Source organism: Mauremys mutica, chromosome 25 (assembly GCF_020497125.1).
Source record: "Mauremys mutica isolate MM-2020 ecotype Southern chromosome 25, ASM2049712v1, whole genome shotgun sequence".
NCBI lineage: Eukaryota > Metazoa > Chordata > Testudines > Geoemydidae > Mauremys > Mauremys mutica.
Genome location: NC_059096.1, coordinates 7,301,508 through 7,324,219, shown reverse-complemented (window position 1 = coordinate 7,324,219; position 22,712 = coordinate 7,301,508). Strand labels below are relative to the sequence as shown.

General features: G+C 58.5%; 2 protein-coding genes across 4 annotated transcripts; one reads left to right on the top strand and one right to left on the bottom strand.

Annotated features, from left to right (window-relative positions):
- Window positions 1-456: 456 nt before the first annotated feature.
- SGCA (sarcoglycan alpha) lies at window positions 457-22,422 on the bottom strand. 3 transcript variants are annotated; one of them, XM_044999820.1, is made up of 11 exons: window positions 22,114-22,422; window positions 20,755-20,834; window positions 18,895-19,029; window positions 17,465-17,619; window positions 16,851-16,923; window positions 16,337-16,535; window positions 15,738-15,900; window positions 13,924-14,132; window positions 13,223-13,249; window positions 1,416-1,601; window positions 457-653 (listed from the first exon to the last, which is right to left on the bottom strand). In XM_044999820.1, exons 2-11 carry the CDS (start codon window positions 20,792-20,794, stop codon window positions 650-652), a joined length of 1,191 nt encoding a protein of 396 aa, XP_044855755.1. In that variant the 5' UTR covers window positions 20,795-20,834; window positions 22,114-22,422; the 3' UTR covers window positions 457-649. The 3 variants fall into 3 exon arrangements, with proteins under 3 accessions (XP_044855755.1, XP_044855756.1, XP_044855757.1); XM_044999821.1 differs by lacking the exon at window positions 457-653 and having other exon boundaries at window positions 1,412-1,601; XM_044999822.1 differs by lacking the exon at window positions 457-653 and having other exon boundaries at window positions 1,420-1,645.
- Window positions 8,117-9,402, top strand: LOC123356511 (histone H1B-like). Its single transcript, XM_044999823.1, has one exon. The coding sequence runs from the start codon at window positions 8,677-8,679 to the stop codon at window positions 9,340-9,342; it is 666 nt and encodes a 221-aa protein (XP_044855758.1). The 5' UTR covers window positions 8,117-8,676; the 3' UTR covers window positions 9,343-9,402.
- Window positions 22,423-22,712: the final 290 nt, after the last annotated feature.

Here is a 22,712-nt window from a genome sequence, read left to right as displayed (position 1 = left end):
GGGTTCCAGAAATCTTGGCTCATGTCTATATAGCTTAGATAATCCCTCTGATCTTCAATACCTTACCTGGCTCCATGCTACAGAGAAGAAGAGCTAGTTTTCCCAAGCCAGGTCCCCATGGCATGGTCCCCCCCCGTACCCAGCTGCATGAGCGTGTTTCTACCCTTGTGCTGTATGGGAGGGCACTGGTGTGCAAAGGTGGGTGCCTGTGATTGCACAAAAAGACCCAAAATCAGGACTGTCCCTATAAACTTGGGACATCTGGTGACCCTAGCTGAGGTCCTTATGGCGGCAGGCAATATTAACCCCTTAACTGCTGTTCTGGCAAGCACCCTAAAAGGTCTGCCAGCTTACACCCATCTCCTGGGGAACAGCATCTGGGAGCAGCATGGCTGGAGCACAAAGACAGAGTTTCTTATTAAAACATGCTTTGATTAATCAGTGCTTGGTGTTTTAATCAATCACTGCTGTTTATTACTTCCCCGCCTCTCTCCTGCTTGGGACGGACACACACTGATCTCTTATATCCCCACCTGTTCCTCTATTTCTCACAGTGGAGAAACAAGGTTTCCCCAACCACCAAAAGATTCCTTGGCTGTTTGCAGCGCATCCGCTGGAGGCAAGAGACAGGAGTGCCCCGTGCTGGCCTTTACCTGGGGGGAAGGGGAGAAAAGCCCTGTTAGTAATAGTACTGCTTTACCCCTGCATAGATCTCCCCCTTGGAAGAGCGCAGCCTGGGTAAAATATTGGAAGCCAAGCCAGGAAATGACCAGGCGGTGGCTCAGGGACTAGAGCTCGGAACCCCTATTGCACAGCCCTGTGCGCTAATCATTAGGCCACCGTGCCGTCCGTTAAAGGGCCAGCTCTCAAATAGCCTTCACAGCCGCTTTTCATCCAGTGTTTTAGTCCAAAGGAAGCAGGAGACCTGACTACAGCAGCTTCCCACCCCCTCGCTGGCTGCCCCAGCAGAGAGGCCAAGGTCTCTATGGACCCCAGAGGCTGAACTGCCCTCCTGGCCCTAGAAGGGGTCGGTCCCTCTGTCCTACCGACCCCAGCTGTGCTGACTAGGCAGCATAGCTACAGCCCCGGGGCCCATCAGTCCGTAGGGCTGCCCGTGGGGCCTCATACACCCGTTTGAAAGGAGGGCCTGTGCTGGGGGGTGTTCCCCACGCAGCCCTTCCACCTGCCCTGCAGCCTCCTTGCTGGGGGGAAGAGGCCGCAGAGCAATGACAGACCAAGCACGGGAGGCCTGGTTCTCCCCTGGCTCCCCCCATTTCCAGCCCACTGACTGCCCAGGGGGAGCAATTAACCCTTAAAGGGGAGGAGCCCTAGGCCATGGCTTTGTTGCCCACCCAACCAATCAATTATCAAACCCCCTCGCTGGGCCCTGAGCCGGGCGGGCGGGGAACACTCACTGCTGGGCCAGGATGAGCGGGACGTGGGCGCTGTCCTGCCGGCCCTGCAGGGGGGAGATCCTCTCGCCCGTGCGCACGTTGAACATGGGCAGGGTGGAGAGAGGGCGGGGCACGTCCCGGCTGCTGGCCATGTGCCTCAGCTCCTCCGTGTTGCTGTGGATTGTGTTGTGATGCACCATCTGGACACTGACAACCACGAGACGGGGGAGAGCAGAGAGGACACAATTAGCCTGGCGACAGGGGAGGGGAGGGAGAATAATAATTGATTTGTGGTGTGGTAGCACCTTGGAGCCCTAGTCCTGGACCCCATTGTGCAGGATACTGTACATTGTGTATTAGGATAGCACCTAGGAATCCATCATGGGCCCAGATCCCATTGTGCAGGGTGCTGTACGTTATGTATTAGGTGTATTACGGTAGCACCTAGGAACCCATCATGGGCCCAGACCCCAGTGTGCAGGGTGCTGTACAAAGATATGGCCCTCGTCCCAAAGAGCTTCTCTCTCTCTCTCTCGCTTGTGAGCTGAGCTCTGCAGGGATAGCCCAGACAGGATTTCAACTCCAATTCGCTTTGCTTCTTTAAAATCTCTGACTATTCCTTAGCTGCATGGACAGGCCACCGGGGAAACCAGTCATGCTGGGTCACGCTCACGCATCACAGGCCCCCTCTGACCTCACAACGCACCAGGCTGCGCTACCACGGTTACCAGTCTGGGCCAGGGGTGGGCTCTGCCTTGGAGCTCACCACTGCCTGCCTAGCCTCCTCCGTGCAAGGAACCAGAGGGCCTGATTCCGGGGAGCAGAGGAACCAGGCAAGGGTACCTCCAGCACTAAAGAGAGGCAGTCGAGTACTGGCCCCGCTGAGCCAAGCCGTGTGACGGGCATCACCCAGCGCTTCCATACAGGGGTTGTTAACGGACGCTTTCCCTGAGTCCTCTGCGTCTTTTGAGCCGCGGGTCCCCGGGAAGCGGGACTCCGCGTGAACGTTCAGAGCCTGATCAGAGGAGGAGACCCCAGAGAGCTCCGCCAGGGCCAGCCGCCCCACCTCGCGTCGTTCCAGCGTTCGGGGCCACACCTCCAGCGGGAAACAAGACAGAGCAGCCGGGAGGTGGCTCCAATCTGAAGGCAAGTCAAGGAGCAGCGTCTCCTATCGGCCGGCAAAATGACCGATCTGTGTGAACCTTGTGAGGGGTCCTCGTTGAGCTCAGAGCCCCAAGATTCAAGCACAAGCCCACGAGCCCCCACGACCTCGAAGCATGCCAGCCCCAGCGTCTCGGAGCTCATCCTTTGGGCCGTGGCCACCTCCCCGAAATGCCAAGGCCTCTCCCTGGAGGCCCTGAAGAAGATAATCACCAAGGCCGGCTACGACGTGGTGAGAAACAAAACCCATTTCCTGCGGGTGCTCAAGGGGCTGGTCTCCAAAGGGCTGCTGAAGCAGATGACTGGGATGGGCGCCACAGGCTCCTTTCGTGCCGGCAAGAAGAAGAAGGACGTGAAGAAGGATCAAGGAGCTGGCAAGAAAAGGAAGACGCCCGGGAGGAGGAAGGCACCCAAACGCGTGTCCTCCAAAGCCAGCCGGCCAGCCCGCCGGGGCAGGAAACGGCAAGCTGCCGAGTGAGGGACTGCGTCCCCCGCCCGGGCTCCGCTGTGAAACAAGGCTTAATAAAGGGATCTGTGTATTTAAAAGCTCTCCCGTGTCTGGGTGAATCCTTTCAAAGTGAGATGTGAAGAGGAAAGTCAGGAGGGGAGGAGGCCAGGGGCTGAATGCCTTCCCAGCCCTCTGCAGCAGTCTGGGCCATTGTGTGGGTGGGGAGAACTCTGCGGGATTATAGAACTGGTGCTTGGGAACTTGGCTGACCCTTCCCCGCTTCATCTTGAACTGGAGTCCCTGCCTGTGCTTTGAGGGCAGCCTGCTCCTCTTTCGGAGGAGAAGGGAAATCCGGCTTCGAGCCACTCAAGGTCTCGTGGCATAATTTGCACAAATCAAGCTGGCTGTGCAATCCTGAGCCCAAATTAGGGAGGCGGAATGAATGTATAAGTTCCTCTTGCACGTTCAGTGGGTACAGTGTTTTCCTCCCCTGCCTTTACTATCATGTAGCTTTGCTGAGTGCCGTTAAACAGCCGTTATGTGCCACCCCAGAGGTGGCAGCGAGGTGGAGTGATCTGTCTGGGCTCAGAAGGTGCCTGGGACAGAGGGATGTTTTCTGTTAATGGGTTAATAGGCCTCCGTCCAACATGGGGAAATCTGACCTAAGGCTGCGTGCGCGCGCGCACACACACACACACACACACACACTTCTTATGACATCACAATGCACCAACCATGGCGCCGATGGTTACCAACCACATCTGGCCTTCAAGAGTGCCTTCAACGAGCAAAATGACAGATACGAGTGAGTCTTCCTGGGTTCCCTCCTCTGATTCAGTCACCCTGGATCCTTGGTTATTCCAGGTTCAGAGATACCTGAGAACGCTGGTACTTCCAATCCCCCATCATTTTCCAGCTTCTCCAATCCGCACAAGCATTAGATTCTAGGCTCCACAACCAGCCCAGGCCATCAGGTTCTAAGCTCCACAACCAGCCCAGGCCATCAGGTTCTAGGCTCTCCGGCCAGCCAGCTGCTGCCAACCTTTCCAAGCTACCAAGTCAAGGTGTCTCCAAGCTCATTCTGGAGGCTGTGGCCACCCCCAGGAAGCACTCTGACCTTTCTCTGCAGGCTTATCGTAGCCACTGGCTACCACATGGGGAGGAACAAGCACCATTTCCAGAGGGTGCTTGAGAACCTGGTCTCCAGAGTGCTCCTGCAGCAGCTGAAAGGCACTGAAGCTTTGGATTCCTTCACAATCAGCAAGGGGGTGGGAAAGAAGAAAGAGAAAGCAGCGCCCAAGAAAAGAGGGAGACCCCCCCCAAGGCTGGGAGCAAAGCAGTAGCCAGAAGCTTGGCAGAAAGAGGAAGGCTAGTGCTGAGGGATCTTCCCAGGGAGCCAGGACGCTAGCCAGCCAGGCTGAGCAGCAGCCGGTCAAAGTGGGAGGGAAAACCTCCCAAGCCAGGGGTGTAGCACTGCCATGAATAGAAGATTGCATGTCAACTCTCCCGCGGCCACGCTCGGCCTCTGGCACCAAGAAGGGATGAAGGGTGGGAATGCACCTGAAGCCCCAGAGAAAGGAAGGGGGTGGGGATGGAATGGAACCTGTGTTCCTGGGACTGGGGCCTTTGCAAGGCTCTGAACTAAGTAGCATCTAGTCACACCTACGTGGGGATGGGAGACCAGCCTGGGGCACATGCTCAGGTTGTGATGCTGTAGATTCGGCCCAAAGAGCTGATCACAGAAACCAGGTGGACTGGAGTCCCTAGATGTGCTCGGGCACCTCTCTTCTATGAACACCCAGGGGAGGAGGGGGTCAGATCAACCCAGAGGGGCAGATGGCGTTTGACAGGGCCTGGTCCCAGTCTGTGGAGCGAACTCCCCCCAGGAGGTGTAAGGCCCATCCCAAGCGACCTGGCATTTGGAGTGGAAGGTGCGGAGCGCTGCTCCCACCCGCCTTCCCACGCATTTCAAAGACCCAACCCTACAAATACAGAACCCTCCACTGCCCACACACTCCTTCCCGAGGGGAGAGGACATGATCCGCACGTGACAGATGCGGGCTACGTTGCTGAATGCCCGACTGGAAGGTGCTCGTATACTGCCGGGATGAGGGCAGCATGGGAACCTTTAGAGACCGGAATAGCTCCAACTCCTTGGATGAGGCTGAAGGGAAAGAGACGATTTCTCATCCCTCTGACTACAGCTGCTGGGGGACGCTCGGAGCAATTGTGTCCCAAGGTAGAGACCTGCCCCGAGACCAGGTCACTTTGGGAGAGCAAGTGGAGCTGAAGTAGGAGATGGGGAGTCCTCAGGCCTCCAAGGATCCACCTCCCCCCCACCAAGGGCAGAGAGAGCCCCCCAGCACAGAGCTGAATGTGGACGGACGCTCCCGTGCTCAGGCATGCCGAGGAGGATCAGGGCGGAGGTGACTGAAATCAACACGGGGGTGGGTGAAATCAACACGTCCTTCCCTAAAGCACCCCATGGGGAACCCGTCCAGTGGGGCCGGGCTATGAGGGTACTTACGGTCTGACATCACCAGCTGGGCTGCCGTGGTTACCAGGTTCATAGGCTGGGGTGGCAACAGCTGTGCAGCTCCCTGCCCAGCCACACACCCTGAGAGCAGCCCGGACCGAGGGCTCCCCCGGGGAACCAGGCCTGGAGAGAAGGCAGCAGCCGAGCCGGGGGCCAGACCCAGCCAGGAGGCACAGGACCAAACGGTGGGAGTGAGAAACCAACCAGCAAAGTCAACGAGCTGCAACAATCGCGAACAGGGCCAACACCCAGAACAACGTTTCAGGGCTAGCGATTGTCCCTCACGCCCAGACAGACCCTGAGAACGGGCAGAACGGGCAGCTCTGCCCCCGAGGGGCAAAGGACACTCGGTCAAGGAGCAAAATGACCAGCCACAGGGCCTCTGGCAAGGAGCCTTGCTCCGTTTCCTCTGATGGAGCTGGGGCTTGCAGGCCAAAGCTCCCCAGGCAGCACAAACCAAGGTGTCCCAGCCTCTCCCAGGCCATCCTGACGGCCGTGGCGAAATCCAAGCCGCCCGTTCCACTGGCTACCATCCAGGAGGCCCTTGAGGCTGGAGGCTACGCCATGGCAACGGGCAGAAACAAGCGCCGCTTCAAGAAGGTGCTGGCGAGGCTGGTGGCCAGGCAGCTCCTGAGGAAGGTGACAGGCACTCAGGCCTCGGGTGCTGCCAAAGCCACCCACAGGAAGGGCAAAGGCCACCAGGAAGACGAGGGGGCATCCAGGAAAGGGGAGAAGGCCACCAAGGAGACGCTTTCCATGGTCTGCTTTGGGAAGAGGAAGAAGGCGGCCAAGGTCTGGTCATCTCCAGTAGGTGGCCATGGGAGGGGTGAAGCCCCCTCAAGCCCAGCTGGAAGCAGAGCTCAGTAAAGTGGCTGTTGTATTTCACCTCTTCTGGGTGCAGGATGGTCTGGCTGACTCAGAGGGGGCCAGCTGAGTTCCCCGAGGCAGCCCTGGGTCAAGCCAATTCCCTGGTGGAGTTGCACAGCAGGGATGGCGCTGACCAGTGAGGGATCCACCAGGAAATCCCAGGGCTGCTGTGGCTAGGGGCAGTGGGTCTGTGGGGTGTAAGCCAGGCTCACTCAGAACGTGCTCTGGCTAACACTGCTGTTGAGCAGTGCAAGGGGTTGCTTCCTTCCCTGAGCACTGACCCTGCTGCATTCAGCACCCTGGCATCCAACTGCTGGTAGCTCAAGCTGAGGCGGCTTGTGCTTTTCAGCTTGAAGTCCCAGGTTCGATCCCTGCTACCGATGACTTGCCCAGGCGCGTGGCCCTTTAGTTTGAGAGTTACGGCCGAACTCAGGCCCGTGCCTACATGCCCAGGATGCTGGGATTGAAGGGTTGGGGTCTTGTGAGGATCATTCACATCCATTGCTGGAATCTTCCTTTCCAAGTTCTTCTGGGTGCTGGCGCATTCCCCTGACCCCCACCCCACCCCCAGCCCAGGTGCTGCTGCGGTGGGAGAGAGCTGAGAACTGAGAGCCTGCACCCCCAGCCGGAGCCCTCACGCCCCCCCTGCACTCCAGCCCTGAGGCCTTCATCCCTGGCCCCACCCCAGAGCCCGCCCACACACACACACACCCCTGCACTCCAATCCTCTACCCCAACCCTGAGTCCCCACACTCTGAACCCCTCGGCCCCACCCTCACCACGTGAATGTTGTTATGTGCACCAATATGGAAGTCATATGTCACACTATACTGGTGCACATAACAAAATTCATTCCGCACACGTGTGGGGAAAAATTAGAGGAAACGCTGCGACAGACCCCACGGATGGCAGGCTGGCTCAGGCAAGGCCAATCGTTCTGCAATGTGCTGGCATGCAGGAGACCAGCAGTTGGGTGCCAGGGCGTTGAGTGCAGCAGGGTCAGGCCTCAGGGAAGGCGGCCACCCCTTGCACTGCTCAACAGCAAGCTGGAGAGAATATGGTCCAGAGGAAGGATCGCTGCCAGGCAGAGTCTTACAGGGGCTGGGGGGATGTGAAGGGCGGAACAGGTTCTTCTCAGACTGGCCAGGACAGAATAACAAGAAATATGCCCACAGGAGAGCAGTGTATGGACGGACACACGTGGGTGCACACTCAGCTACAATTCCCAGGCCACGTTCTCCCACTGCTGCACACAGGTGACTCCCAGGGAGCCCAGTGGAAGTTGAAGAAAGGTCAGGAATCAGTGCCCCGTGACTGCCCTTTGTGACACTCGTTGCTGGATTTCCCAGTGAGCTCCGCACCCACCTCCCAGAGCTGTCTGCAAAACCTGGCCCTGCTTGGGTGCTGAGTGCTTCGGAGCAGCCTGGCCCTCTGCTCCTGGGAACACACGGGAGAGCTCAGCACCCCGGGGTCTTTGGTTACACATCTCGCAACCCACAACAACAGGAGGACACCACACAGCATAGCTGGGTCCCAAAGAACCACGTTGACTAAATACGGACATGCCAAGCCTGGCTCTATAGTTCTACCTGGCCGCTTCTAACACCCAGAACACAGTGCGCACCGCTAGCGGGCTTGCAAACTATTTAAAGGGATACGACCCTGCTCCTCTACAAGGGTGCCCATGCACAGACACACCCATATGCAGACATCACAGGGTGTGCCCGATGTCACAATGTACCAAGCTCCGTTCTCACGGCAACCACTATGTTCTAGCAGCCCAAGAGGTGTGGCCAAGTGGGCTGGGCCTTATCGCTCATCGCTTGCTTGCCGTGTACCTTCGCCCCCAGCCTCACAGCTGACCACAGCCCAGAATCCAGCACGGTGCGTCAGACAAGGTGGGTACCTGGTGGGAAAAGGTGCGAGGCAGCCAGGCCAAGACAGGTGAAGACTGCAAGGCCAGAGCTGAGAATCAGTGCGTCCCCAAACGCAACCATTGGGTGCAGCTTTTCCTGGGTCCTCTCCGGCAGCCAAGCCTTTTGTACCAAGCGCTGTCAAAAGCTGGACACGCAACTCCAGCCAGAGGCTGGGCTGGGTGAGCAGGGCCAGCGCGCGGCGAGCCGGTCCTGGGACAGCAGGACGACAGGGTTTTAGCCACCTGGTGAGTCCCACGTCTCAACCCGGAACACACACACAATACAGACATTTAGTTGGTCTGAAGGGGCAGACCATAGACTGGGACACGAGCGGGGTACAGGATACCAAGCAAAATGGATGATGCAAAAAACCCTTCTGAGGTTCTTCCCCTGGATTCAGCCACCCCAGCTTCAGGGAACCCTGATCTAGAAGCCCCAGGTTCTGCTGACGTAGGCTCAGCTAACCCGACGGCAGAGACCCATGAGAACCCCCAACAGCCTGAGGCGTCTGGTTCCAGCCTCCCCAAGAAGACCAAGCCATCGGGCAGCCTGATCTCCAAACCATCCAGCTCGCCTGGCGCCAGCCTCGCCAAGCTGTCCAAACCACCGAGTCAAGGACTCTCCAAGCTCATCCTGGAGGCTGTGGCCACCTCCAAGAAGCGCACCGGCCTTTCCCTGCAGGCTCTCAAGAGGATCATCGCGGCCACGGGCTACGACACGGCCAAGAAGAAGACCCACTTCAAGAGGGTGCTGTTGAGCCTGGTGACCAAAGGGCTCCTGCAGAAGCTGAAAGGCACCGGGGCTTCAGGCTCCTTTGGGATCGGCAAGGAAATGGCCAAGAAGATGAGCGCCGGGCACAAGAAGAAAAAGGCCCCCAAGAAAAGAGGGAGGCCCCTCAAGGTGGGCGTAGCAGCAACAAGCCTGGCCGAAAGAGGGCAGCTGCTGACGATGGATCTTCTAAGGAAGCCAAGCGGCCAGCCAGCCACGCTGGGCAGCAGCCAGCCAACGCCTGAGGGATAGACCCTCCCCTACCACAGGTTGACCCCTGCGAGAAATAAAATGGTGGTTGTATTTAAACACTCCCCATGTCCAGGCTCATCCTTGGGAACCTGCCACCAGGAGAAGAGAGGGGGAGGGGTTGAAGGAATGGTGACGTATTTACACCACGTGGGGCTCTGATCCCTTTACATCTCCCAAGCTATGGGGGGGGGGCAAGTTGCACCCCTTTGCTGCTGGTCGAGCTGCTGCATTGATCATGGGGCAAGGGACCCTCGGCTCTGCAAGGCTCTGTCGTTCCAATAAGCCTGAGGACCAAGGCCCAAACGACATGCGGTGATCAAAGAGGGCATGCTGGGTTGTTGCAAAAGTAGGGATTGATAATCCCCAAGGGAAGAGGTGCCCTTTATGGAAGGACTTGAAGGCGAGAGAGCCTGGATTGGGGAGGGCTTCCGTGCATAGGAGCCAGTATGGAGGAAGGCAAACAGCCTGCAATCTGACCAGACAAAGCGGGAGGAGAAACGGGGGAAGTGATTCACCAAAGGTCATGCAACGAGTCAGTGGCAGAGCCAGGATTAGCACCCAGGCCCACCGAGTCCCAAGCTAGTGTCCTTGCTGCTTGCCCACACTGCATCCTAGGAGAGCTTTTCCTACCCATCTCTGTGCCTACCTCCCCCTCAATGTGTCAGTGGTATTTAGAGACTCCCCATCCCCCTGGTATCAAGGTAAACTGTTACCTCGTGGGCACATTCATGAGAACCAGCTGTAACCTGATTCACCTGCTGTGGCACAAAATGCCTGGCGAGGTTCGCTTGGTCCTGGTTAGCCGGGGATTTGGCTTCCCCGCCCGTTTCAGGGAGCTGGGTGCAATGCCCTCTGGGAGGCACAGACCGGGACGCTGAGGTACCCGGGATTCTGATCACATGAACACCGAGGCTGGCTCCTGCTGCCAGCTGGCTCGAGCACCAGGCTGGCATGTCGGGGATTGGGTCCCCTTTCTCTGACAGAGGCGCAGTGGCTTCCTGCTCTGGGGATGCTCGCTCCATCGCAGACCCACTTAGACCCGCTCCAGCCCATGTCCAGACACGCACTCGGCACAGCCTGTCCGCTCCCTTCTGCCACCCCTGGATAAGAATAACTTCCACAGCAAGCAGCAGGAGAGCCTCGACCCCCACGCCCATGGGCCTGCTGGGCAGCATTTCAACCAAATCAAGGGCCTTTGGACAAATTACATCTTGGCAGATCCTTCAAATCTCTAAATCACAGTCTGGAAAAATCGTGATATGGGGTGACACACACACATGGGCATCACAGGGTCCTTCTGACATCACAACCGGCCCAGTTTTGCTGCCATGGTTACCGCCAGGTTGTTCTGGAGCCCAGGGACATCTGTGATAGGCCAGCAATCTCGCATGGAACTATCTGACTTGATCGCTGAGAGTCAATTTTGGAATCCAGCAGGAGGGATTGAGCCGAGTCCATTTCCCCAGGTACCTAGAGGGAAGAAAGTCCTCAAAGAAAACAGCAGCCAAGCCAGGATCCTGGATCTCCAAGTCAGCCTGCGAGGAACCAAAATTGAAAAGTAGCTGCAAAAATTCAGCACTTTCACTCAGGAAATGGTGAATCAGCCATTTTCCTGGGTCCTCTCCTAAGCCAGATTCCTGGAAATTAAACCCAAGGAGCCGTGGAAATGGGTCTGAACGTGGAGCCCACGCCAGGGTCTGGGTTTGCTGAACCGAGGCCGATCTGCACAGCGCTGGAGCTGGAGCTGGAGCAACCAGGCTGCCTACTTCACTCCAGGGTTCGGTGCTGCATCTCAAGCTGGAAAATACACAGTAAACAGGCAGGAAAGACCTCTGGCTGCCAGCCCACCAAGCAAGGAGCAGCGAGCAAAATGACTGATACGAGTGAGTCTTCCCAGGTCCCGTCCTCGGAGTCAGCCAACCTGGATGCAGCCACTCTGGTCTCAGATAAGCCAGTTTCAGAGAGAACTGAGAACTGATACTTCCCGTCCATCGATTCCAGCCTCTTCAAATCAGCCCACGCCATCAGGTTCTAGGCTCCTCAACCAGCCCAAGCCATCAGGTTCTAGGATCTCCAAGTAGCCCAAGCCATCAGGTTCTAGGCTCTTCAGCCAGCTAGTGCCAACCCTTCCAAGCTACCGAGTCAAGGTGTCTCCAAGCTCATTCTGGAAGCTGTAGCCATGTCTAAGGGGCCCTCAGGCCTTTCCCTGAAGGGTGACAATAACTGCGGCCACCGGCTACCACATGAGGAGGAACAAGCACCGATTCTAGAGGGTGCTCAAGAATCTGGTCTCCAAAGGAGTCTTGCAGCAGCTGAAAGGCAAAGGAGCTTTGGGCTCCTTCGGAATCAGCAAGAGGGTGGGAAAGAAGAAAGAGAAAGCAGCGCCAGTGAGGGGTCCCCCCAAGGACTGGGAGAAGGAAGCCTGGCACAAAGAGGAAGGCTGGTGCTGAGGGATCTTCCCAGGGAGCCAGGATGCTGGCCAGCAGCTGGTCAAAGTGGGAGGGAGACCCTCCGAAGCCAGAGCTCTAGCACTGCCATGAATACAAGGTTGCATTTCAACTCTCCCACAGCCAGGCTCGGCCTCTGGCACCCAGGAGGGATGAAGGGTGGGAATGAGTCTGAAACCCACCTGCTAGCAGCCGGTGAAGGGGGAGGAGTGACACAGGTGCCAGATCAGGGTGAGGTCCTGTAGGACCTTGACCTATGTCTACACTGCAGTAAAACAGCCGTGGCTGGCCCGGGTCAGCAAACACTCAGGTTATAAAACTGCAGTGTAGAGGGGCGGGCTGGGGCTGCAGCTTGGGCTCTGGGATCCTCTCCCCTTGTGAGATCCCAGAGCCTGGGCTCCTGCCTGAACCCCACCATCTACACAGCAAACTTATAGCCCCACAGCCCAAGCCCCATGAGCCCAGATCAGCTGACACACGGTGGACTTGCCCTTCAAGGCCTCATGGCAGGCCTCCAAAGCACACCATCTACCAGCCTTGATGATGCAGTAGGTGGCGCTCTCCTGTGTGAGCTCGTCCTGGAGGGTGAGGGTGAGACTTTGCTACTAATGGCTCCTCTATTCAGATGCAGCCATTGGCCTGCGGCTATTTGTTCTCACTAACGATCCCCTGATACCTCTCGCAAGAGTTGGGGTATTTAGCCCTGGTGCTCTTCCCAAATTCCTATTCAGGGGATTTGCATCCTGCTTCAACTGGCAGCCTCCTGCACTTCCTGTCCTAAACCGTGGCTGCATGTGCTGTTAAGTGGCTCCCGCGTTCCACTCCAGAGGTGGCTGCATTTCACTGGTGGGCAATGCAACCTCCTACCGATGTGTATCAGTGCTCGGGGATGAATTGGGCTATAGAAATGTAAGAGAGTAATTATTCATCTCTGTGACCCTTCGTCCCTGCAGAGGGAGGCAGGGAATGAAGGTGATGGGAGCAGGATCTGGGAGCGGGACAAGCCTGGAGCCTTTTAAGGCCAAGTTTGAAAGCTGCATGGACCTGCCCTGAGGGTCAGTCAACAGAGGTCTGCCCAGGCCAATGCAGGGACCTGCGTCCGCATCTGCCCACACTCAGGAGTCACATCAACGTGACAGCTGTGAGATAGGAGGGGGGAGGAGAAAAAACTCCCAGGTGTGTACATGACTTGGTGTGTACCCCCCCACCCACCAAACACAATCACAAACAACCCCCCAAACACACGCCCACGCTCACCTGCACATCGTCAAGGAAGCGCATGGAATGCCTGAGCCCGGAAACGTGTTAAAACACAAACAGGCGGAAAACTCACAAACGTACCCCGCACAAGGCGCACGCACACACGCACCAATCAGCCACACAAACCTCACCCACACCCATGCAGACACAATGGTGAGCACTGAATCACTTACTCAGAAGTCTTCAGATCCCTTTTGTGCCTACAGGAGGGAAAAGAATGGTGAGAGAGGTCATGAGACATTGCCAACAGCTGAGCTTAAAATTGACATCAGCTAAGCCCACTTTGCCGCCAGGCCCCAGCAGAGATAAAACATAACTTTAAATAACCCTTGAGCAAGTGTTTATAGACAGCCTGGCCGGCCCCAGCCGCGTGAACCGCAGCAAGAAGTGAAGTGTGTGCGCACCGCTGCCCTCTGTTGGAGGGACTCAGAGCTGCTGTGTGTCATAGCCCCAGTACGGCTCACAGCTAGTGGAGATTGTCCTACAGCACAAGTGGCTGAAGGGGGGCTGTTGCGACAATTGGGCCAAGAAATTTTACCTGCAGTGTGAGCTCAGCTGTTTAAAAGTATGTAAAAGGCCATAAGATGTGACAAAAGATGAGCGGCGGGAGCTGAGCTCTCTCCCCGCCACTGTGACAGATGGGGGCACGATCAGTTTCCCAGAGAGGGGGAAATTCACCCTAGGCACATCCACAGCCCTTAGGGTGCTAAATGCTTTGGCAAGGGTGGATTTCATTCCGCCCCAGGAGGCTCCAGCCATCGGCAAACAGGGAAGTCCTGAGCACCCCAATCAGATGGGGGAAGGGCGTGGGGTCTCCAGCTGATTCCTACGTCCCTTCCCATTTCCTGGCTCCAGGGGCGTCTGCCCAACTTACACGCCCTCCCTCCGGCAGTACATGATGTAGGCCAGGAGGAGGCAGAGCAGGAGGGCCACCAGCAGAGGTAGCAAGATGGTCAGCAGATAGTCAGACAAGAATGCCTTCTCCGGGGAGTCCGTGGGGGGGTTGTATTCGCTGCCATCCTCCAGCACCCCGTCGCCCCAGACGGGCACCCGCTCCGTGACGCTGAGGCTGGAGAGATCGGCCTGAAGGAGGAGAGGAGAGAAAGAAGAAAGCCAGGACGCCGTCAGGATCGATCATGGTCTCTCGGGGGGGAAGCCGTCTCGGCAGCCGCCCTGGAAGTAGAGTTTATACCGGCCGACGGTAGCCCCCGGTGCCAGCAGAACAACATGAGGCTCTCTGAGCTTGAGTCACGCCAAGGCCTCGCTGCCCAGAGATGAGTTCTAGCCATACGGGATTTCTCTGGTCCAGGATGGAGAGGAGAGCAGGGGCGTGAAACCAGAGAAGCCTCCCCCATGGAGGACCGAATAGAGAGGAGACCTCTCGGGATCCCTAGACATGACTATGGACTTAGGAAGTAAAGGATGGTGGGCTGGGGTTAAGGCGGTGAACGGAGACTCTGGAGAGCAGGGACGTACCCCGGTGGTGCCGCACCCTCCCTGACCACCCCCATCTTCCTGCCCCTTCGTGCCCCGGCTGTAAAACAGGGCTCGACTCTTCCTTTGGCTGTCAGCCCTTTGCCACTCACGCTGCGGGTCCAGCCCCGGCCCACCAGGGCCCTCACCTGAGTTGGGGCCACTAGGTGGCACTGCCCTAATACAGAGCCGTAATAAGAACGGTTGCCATTTGACTGCGGCAGTGGGAGGAGAGCTTTAGTGAAACATCCTATTAATTCCCATAAGGTGGATCGGGAGCCGAACAGCCAGGGGAACGTTTCCTATCGACTCCTCCGGGATTTGCCCATAAGCATCCCCAGTTATCCCCTGCCGCCACCTCTGCCACCCCTCCCAGCACCATGGTTCAGATCCAGCATGAGGGCCTGGCAGAGCCCCCCACCCCCAAACCCCTCCAGCCTTCTCCAAAGGAGCCGCCTCCCTCTGCTGGCGGAAAGGAGCACTGCGGCTGGCTCTATACATTCGGGAGCTGAGTTACTGGGGATTTCCCGGGAACACGACAGTTTGATTCGTTATTACGCTGCAGAGAGTTCCTCTTTCTGCGGGGCGAGCGTCCCGCTGCGGCGTAAAGCGCCCCTCTGCGCAGCATCGCCCTCCCTTTTACTGAGACCTGGCATTTGGCTTCCAGCAGCACCTAGAGACCCCAACTGAGATCACGGCCCCGCTGTGCTAGGCGCTGTACAGGCGCACAAAGGCCAGGCTACACACAGAGGTTGCATCGGTTTAAGTAAAGGCACCAATTTAGTTAAACCAGGTGCAGCTTTGTGTGTGGACTAGGCCATTGCGAGAGCCAGCCCCTGCCCCAGAGAGCTTATGGCCTAAATAGACAAGGGTGGGAGGGGAAGAGACTTGCCCGGGGTCACGGAGCAGGTCAGTAGCAGAGGCAGGAACAGAACCAAGTCTCCTGATTCCCAGCACAATTCCCGATCAATTGACCGTGCAAGGCCCTAAGGTTCACCTTTGCTGTTGCGCAGAGATATGTACTCGGTGGCATCTCCTAGTGCACTAAGATGGGATGCCAGCTTTGGGGCAGGGGGTGTAGGAAACCCAGGTGAAATCAGTGGCAAAACTCCCATGGATTTCGCCGGGCCAGGATTCCTCCCCCTCCCCAGCCCCGGTAGTCAGGGGTGGATGTGAGACCCCCCGGGCAATGCAGACATTGTCAAAGCCCCTCACCAAGGTAATGTTGCACCAGTCGACTCTGAATTGAGGGCTAAAGCTGTCGTAGCAGGCAATGACCGGCTGCTGATCCAAGCTGCACCTGAACTGGTTGTCGGAGGACTTGGTCTCCAGCAGGCAGTCGGAGAAAGGCCTGCGGGAGCCCACCTTGATGTAAACCCTGGGGAGGAGACGCACAGAGGGACAGGAATGGTGGGAGGAAGAGGTGTAACAGCTCGCGAGAATGTTGGTCCTGGCCGCCCCAGCCTACCTCAGCTAGAGCAGCTGTGGGGAGCAGCTTGGGAGCCCCCCAGCCATGGGGAGTGGTCCAGGAGCCCCCACAGCTGTGGGGAACAAACCGGGAGCCCCTTGCCTGTGGGGAACAGTCTGGGAGCTCTCTGACTCGTAGAACCAGCCTAGGAACCCTTTGGCCCCATGGACCAAGCCCTGGCTCTAAGGAGTCTCCCAGAAGTGTAAGCTGAGGGGCCAGCCTAGGGGCCCCCGGGAGCCCTTGCATTGGGCAACCTCGAGAAGGAACAGAACCACGAAAGCCACGGGGTCGTTCGTTGTCTGTCCCGTCATCGCTGATGTTCTACGGGAAAGGTCCCTCTCCCTACCCCTCCTTCCTGCCCTCGATGGGCAGGGGAACACGGCCTCCCCGGTCCAAGGCCGACGTGATGTTGATGATACTCCAGTCCTTCTGCTCCAGCATGATGTCCAGGGCTTGCTGGAACTGCTTCTGTGCGTCCGCCGGCAGCACTTCCTCCACGTCTCGGTTCCTCACGAAGAACTCCGCCTGGTACGGCATCTGGGTGTCTGCGGGGAGGGAGCAGAGAGACCCCGTTGGGAAGATATTGGGGTTGGACCTGCAGAGACCTCATAAGGGCCTTGGAATCTTACGGCCAGGACCTCTGGCATCATGCTTAGGTGTCTAGGGGAAGGGGCACGCTCCAGTGGATGCTGGGAAGGCTGGGCAGTATCACGCTCTTGACATGGCAGATGGGTCCATCAGGTCAGGGCTGTTGGCTCCTCCTCGCCCTGCCCAGGCGAGGGGATGGCGACGGGCCTGGGATAAGCTGGTTGCTAGGAAAGGGGGATGGGTAGCGATGGCAAGGAAGGTGGGGGCGTTACCTGGGGCGGGGACAATGGTGAAGATGACCCTTTGCCGCACAGTCTCGTAGGTGTGTCTGTTATACGCCGTCACCTGCCACACAGAGAAGAAGAAATTGTTTCGGAGCCTCGCACGGAACAAAATGGCCGCTGGTCAGGTCATGTCCCACTTAGGCCATCTCCTGCTGAGGAGGCTGGCTGAAATGGCAGGCACGGGCAGGCGGCAGAGAAATCCAAGCTCCGGGGGGTTTGCCCTGTTGTCCTTGAATGGGGAGGTAGCTCGCGAGTGCCCAGACAGCAGCTCCAGGAGCCTGGTCAATAGGGGGCTGCCCTGGGCATAAAAGGAAAGGGAGCCCTCAGGTTGCGGCCTGCTCAGGTCTCCATAGGACTTTGGAGCTGTTTAGCTTTATTGTGTTAGGTTTAGTCAAGATTATCAAGCGTTTACTGCCCTCCATGGCTAGGCCAACACAGCCAGGCACCCCCCACCCCCAGCAACATCGGTCTTTACTCCCTCAGACGCACACACACATGGCAACCAAGGCCACCAGAACCCCCCTCTGGCCCCATACGCCCACACCACTCCCAACAGCACCCAGCGCCCCAGGGCTCTGCGGAGGTCAGCGCCGGCCCCGTACCTCGATGAGCTGCCTGCCGACGTCCTTCATGGTGGGTGACCCGTAGAGATAGCCTGTCCGGTACGGCCCGCGTTGGGTGTACCGCAGCCACCTGGGCAGGTCGGGGTATCCCAGCAGCTGGGCGTGGAAGGTGATGGGGGTGTCGGACGGGATCTCTGAAAGGGTCCGTTACACATGCACATGGTTTGCCCATCACCACAGTATCTGGGCGCCTTCCATGTAAAATCAGTACCAACGGCAAAGTCCCCAGTGGACTTCCTGGGGAGAAGGGAGGGGAGCTGGGGAGAGGCAGACAGGGGAGGCACCATCCCAGCATCCCAAGTTTCATACCACCCCAACAGCGATGGGACCTTCCACGGAGCCAGTTCCTACCCCATGGCCTGGCTCGTACATGGAGCCATGCCCTGCATTGCTGTGTGCACCGCTCCCCCCGGAGCTCCCAGGGGCGACTCGGGAGACAGCTGGAGAGATGCTGGTCCCCTTCCCTATCCTCGGCTTGTCCGCCTGTCCTCCGAGCAGGGACCGGCCCTTACTGAATGGCTGGAAAGGACCTGACCCCGAGTGAGAGCTACTCAGAATGAGCAATAATAATGGTAGATAGCTGTATGTGAGAGAGAGATACTGCAGCCAGACGGACATTGAGGTATGTATGGTGACAGAGAGAAGTGTATGGTGATGATAAGTTAGATTAATATTAGGATATGTAGATAGATAGATGAGTGTGTATGGGGATGGATGGATAGATAGATAAATATCAGGGGTGTATGGGGATAGACAGATTAGATATTGGGAGTGTATGGGGATAGATAGATGGGGGTGTCTGGTGATAGATTAATATTGGGATATGTATATAGATAGATGAGTGTGTATGGGGATGGATAGATTAGATACTGGCTGTGTATGGGGATAGACGGATGAGGGTGGTGGTGATAGATTAATATTGGAATATGTATGTAGATGGATAAGTGTATAGGGATAGATAGATTAGATGTTGGTGGGTGTCTGGTGATAGATTAGATTAATACTGGAATATGTATATAGATAGATGAGTGTGTATGGGGATGGATAGATAGATGATATTGGGGGTGTATGGGGATAGATAGATTAGATTAATATTGGGATATGTCTATAAATAGATGAGTGTGTATGGGGATAGATAGATAGATGAGATAGAGATGGGGGGTGTATGGTGATAGATTAGATATTGGGGAATATGGAGCGCTGATCTATACATTTAGTCCTACTGCTTGGTCAGTCCATGTTGAGGGTGGACAGAGATGCTACCAGCCACCTTTGGACCCAGTTCCCGGTGGAGAGCCCTCCTCTTGGGCCGGTGATGGGGCTGAGCTGACAGTAGGAATGCAGGAAGCCGTTTGCGTGGGGCCAGGGCGGGCATGGGGCTGTGAGACCCTCCCGGCGCACACACTCACCGCTGTAGTTCTTGTGGATGGAGGGAAAGGCCCCCTGGAAATGCTCCCTCTTCAGCTCATGGACGAAGATGGCTCCGGCCACCGGGGAGACGTTCCGATCGGGGAGAGCAGCCAGGATCCCAGCCAGGAACACGGCTGCGGGGAGGGACGGGGTTACAGCCGGCGGCCTGGAGGAATGCGAGCGTCCTGGGGCCAGGTGGGCTCCCCCAGGTCCAGCCAGGAGAAGACAAGGGGTGCAAGGGGCAGCCAGCCAGATGAGGAGCTTGGGGGGACGGTGTGGCAGCGTGGAGGTGTCTGGGGCCTGTGAGTCCACAGAGCTTGGGTGATCTTGGGCAAGCTGACCCCTCCTTCTGTGTCAAAGGGGGAGCCGCTCGGCACCTCCCTCTTCCAAGCACGGAGAGACTTGGGGATCAAACACCCAACTCAAGAGCCCAGGGGGAGGGAGCAGCCTTGGGGTTGCTAACTTTCTAATCGAACACCCGAGCCCCGCCCCTTCCCTGAGGCCACACCCCCTGCCCCCCGCTCACTACATTGCCCCTCTCTCCATGGCTCGCTCTCCCCCACCCTCACTCGCTTTCACTGGGCTAGGGCCGGGGGTTGGGGTGAGGAGGGGGTGAGGGCTCTAACTGGGGGTGTGGGCTCTGGGGTGGGGCCAGAAATGAGGGGTTTGGAGTGCAGGAGGGGGCTGGGGGTGTGAGCACACCGTCTGGGGGTGCAGGCTCTGGGGTGGGGCCGAGGATGAGGCGTTTGGGGTGCAGGAGAGGGCTCTGGGTTGGGGGGGGATCAGGGCTGGGCCAGGGTGTTGGGGTGCAGGCTTACTTCTGGTAGCTCCCGGTCAGCGGCGCAGTGGGGGCCGGGGGGGCTAAGGCAGACTTCCTGCCTGTCCTGAGTCCGTGCTGCACCCTGGAAGCGGCCAGCAGGTCCGGCTCCTAGGCGGAGGCACAGCAGGCGGCTCTGTGCGCTGCTCTTGCCTACAGGCATCGTCCCCGCAGCTCACATTGGCTGCAGTTCCTGGCCAATGGGAGTGCGGAGCCGGTGCTTGGGGTGGAGGCAGCATGCAGAGCCCCGTGGCCCCCCCGCCTAGGAGCCAGACCTGCTAGCCGCTTCCGGGGCGCAGTGCGGTGCCAGGACAGGCAGGGACTAGCCTGCCTTAGCTCCACAGCACTGCCGACTGGACTTTGAATGGCCCGGTCGGTGGTGCTGACCGGAGCCACCAGGGTCCCTTTTCGACTGGGTGTTCCGATCGAAAACCAGACACCTCGTCACCCTATAACAACCTCCACAAACCAACCTACAGCCCCCCAAATAGGCCCTCCTGAACTCCCGGGGGGAGCTTGGACCCCAGCCAGAACCCCCCAAGCTTAGAGCGAGACCCGGCTTCAGGCCTCCAGCTGGTTCTGAACTCGGCTGGCTCTGCGCCACCTTCCCACGGAAGCCTCCTGCCTCTCCGCCTTGCAGGGACGGGGGACAGACCTGGCCTGTGGGGAAGCCAAACCCGTCCCACTCCGCCTGCAGCTTGGGGCACAGGCGCCTCTGGCTATATTTAGCTGGTGCTGCTTGGGCTGGTCCGAGTTTCTGGATTCTCCTTGCTAGTTGCCCGTGGCTCTCCGGGCTGGGGCCGGCGGCAGGGCGGGTGTCTGTCTGTGTACCCCTCGCCCCTAGGGAGGAGCATTGTATTGAGCTCCGTGGGTCACTCTCAGAATAGCCTGCCCCACCTCCTTCCTCTCCTTGTTCGGGCCTTTAGGCTGGCTGCTGGCATATCTCCCCCAGCCCCCCGAGCCCCAGGGCTCTGCCACACAGCTAGACCCCTCCCCCCCTCGCTGCAGAGAAACCCCAGGGCAGAGAGAGGATGTTACTTGCCCATAAGGAAAGGAGTCCACAGCAGCCTCCGTGCTGCCATCTTTGCCCCGTTCGCCTGGGAATCCAGCCAGACCCGCGCTCTGATCGACAGGGACAGGCCGTCAGGACAGACAAGGGGAGGGAGGGATGGGGTGGGGGGAGTCTAGACAAGCTGGGACCGAGCTCCAGAGCTGGCTGGCTGGTTAACACCCCAGGGGAGCCAGGTGCCGCTGGGTATGTGCCCGGCGGGGGGGTGCCCAGGGGGTCATAACGGGAGAGCTGATTAACCTGACTGCTCAGCGCCTTGTTCCCCAAGAGCTACGAGTGCCAGAGGCTGCACCACACGGGGTTTTCCTGCCGGCCGTGCCCAGCAGCCACGCCCTGGCGCCTCTGAGGGGAGAGCCAGCAGGCGGCAGAGAGGGCGAGCGAGGCCAGGTTAGGGCCCGGAGTGGATGCTGCAGCCAGCGGGCACAGGAGGGGCACTGCCCCAACCACCCCCCTTGTTTTCACAGGAGTCCCCTGGGAATGAGGGGACCTGCCGCAGAACAGCACCCCCTGCTGGCCGGATTCAGGGGCAACTCCCTGGGCAGAGCAATCCCTGCTAGCCCCTCACACACACACACACCCCGGCCCAGGCAAGCAGGCCCCCTGCCTGCCCCGGCTTAGCCTGGGAGAGTTAACGGGATTACAGGTGGAGGGGGTCTGGCTGCGGGCCCAGGGCCTCTGCCATGGAGGACCCAGCCCTGCCAGCGCTCGTACAGGGCAGGGAGAAAGGGGCGACTGATGTTCTGGATCCAGACACATTTTGGGCCCCTGTCTGCCAGACCTCCCAGCCTTCTCCTCCCCCGATTCCTTTCTTCCTCCCGCTGAGCCCTTGATCTCCCGGCCAGGTAAAACCTCCCACGCACCAGCTGTCTCAGGACAGAGTCGCCACTTGCTGCTCTGATTCTCTGCTGTGCCCGGGAGCCCGGGGCCCTTGCCTGGCTCGGGGGACGGCACTGCCAGGGAGAGGGGGCCAGTGCCCCGCCTGCGAGCCCCGGCTGCATGCATGGCTGAGGATCCTGCCCGCGGTGCTGTGCTGGCTCAGAGGCCATCTCTTGCCTCCAGCTGGATTGTTCCTCTAACCTCCCTGTGAACCTGCCCTGGGCTTATCTGCCCACCGTGGCTGGCTTGTGGTGGCATGGTGCACGGAGCAGCCACTCCCTCTGTCCGGTGGGGAGCCCTGCGTCCCACCCTCCAACGGCCCCGCCTGGCGTGGGGGGACTGACAAGCAGAGGCCAGCCAGATCCGTGACCTGGTGGGTAGCGCTGAGTACCAACTCCCCCCACACTTCTGCGATTCATCCCGGGGGTGAGAGGGGAGCCCTTAGAAAGCAGCCACCTGTTTTCACAGAAGGATCACCTGGCATCAAAATGCAGCCACCTCTGGGCTGGGAGCGTGGTCTCTGTAGCTCCTTCAGCCCCCGGCCTCTCTGCCAAGGCTGCCAGCCAGGAGGGCAGTTGTGGCTTCCCCTTGATTCTTCCTCCTTTAATGTTTAAATTTAGTAAAAACTTTGCAACGTTCTGACCGGCGAAGGCTCGTATCAGGTCACCTGTTCCCTCCGGGCCCGTCCTTTCCTCTCCCGTGTCCCGACTGCATGCGAGATGCACAGCCGGCCAGTGCGGAGCCCGGGAGCCCTGCGCTGCACAGATTTAGGGAGCGATTCTGCGGCATTTGGTCTCCGAGGAGGGAAACCGTCGCTCTTGATTTGGAACAATGAGGGCGAATGGGAAGACGCGGGTGCTGGGTGTGTTCCCGCCACTCGTTAACGGTGGGATCTCTACAGCGTTGCTGGTGTCCCGTCCCAGCCTGGCAGGGGCGGAGAGGTGGTCTAGTCCGGAGAACTGCGTTCAATTGCAGGCTCCGCCGCGGACTTCCTGGGTGGCCTTGGGCAAATCCGGCCCACCCCAGAGCTCCCCCCCCCCGGCCACCTTTAGAGG

Coding starts and splice junctions, on each gene's coding strand:
- LOC123356511 (XM_044999823.1), top strand. CDS start 8,677: ATGGATGATGCAAAAAACCCTTCTGAGGTTCTTCCCCTGGATTCAGCC.
- SGCA (XM_044999820.1), bottom strand. CDS start 20,794: ATGGCAGCACGGAGGCTGCTGTGGACTCCTTTCCTTATGG. Junction 19,030..20,754: donor GTGGACTCCTTTCCTTATGG/GCAAGTAACATC, acceptor CCCTCCCCGCAG/CCGTGTTCCTGGCTGGGATC. Junction 15,901..16,336: donor ATCGAGGGCAGGAAGGAGGG/GTAGGGAGAGGG, acceptor TCTCCTCCCCAG/GGTTTACATCAAGGTGGGCT.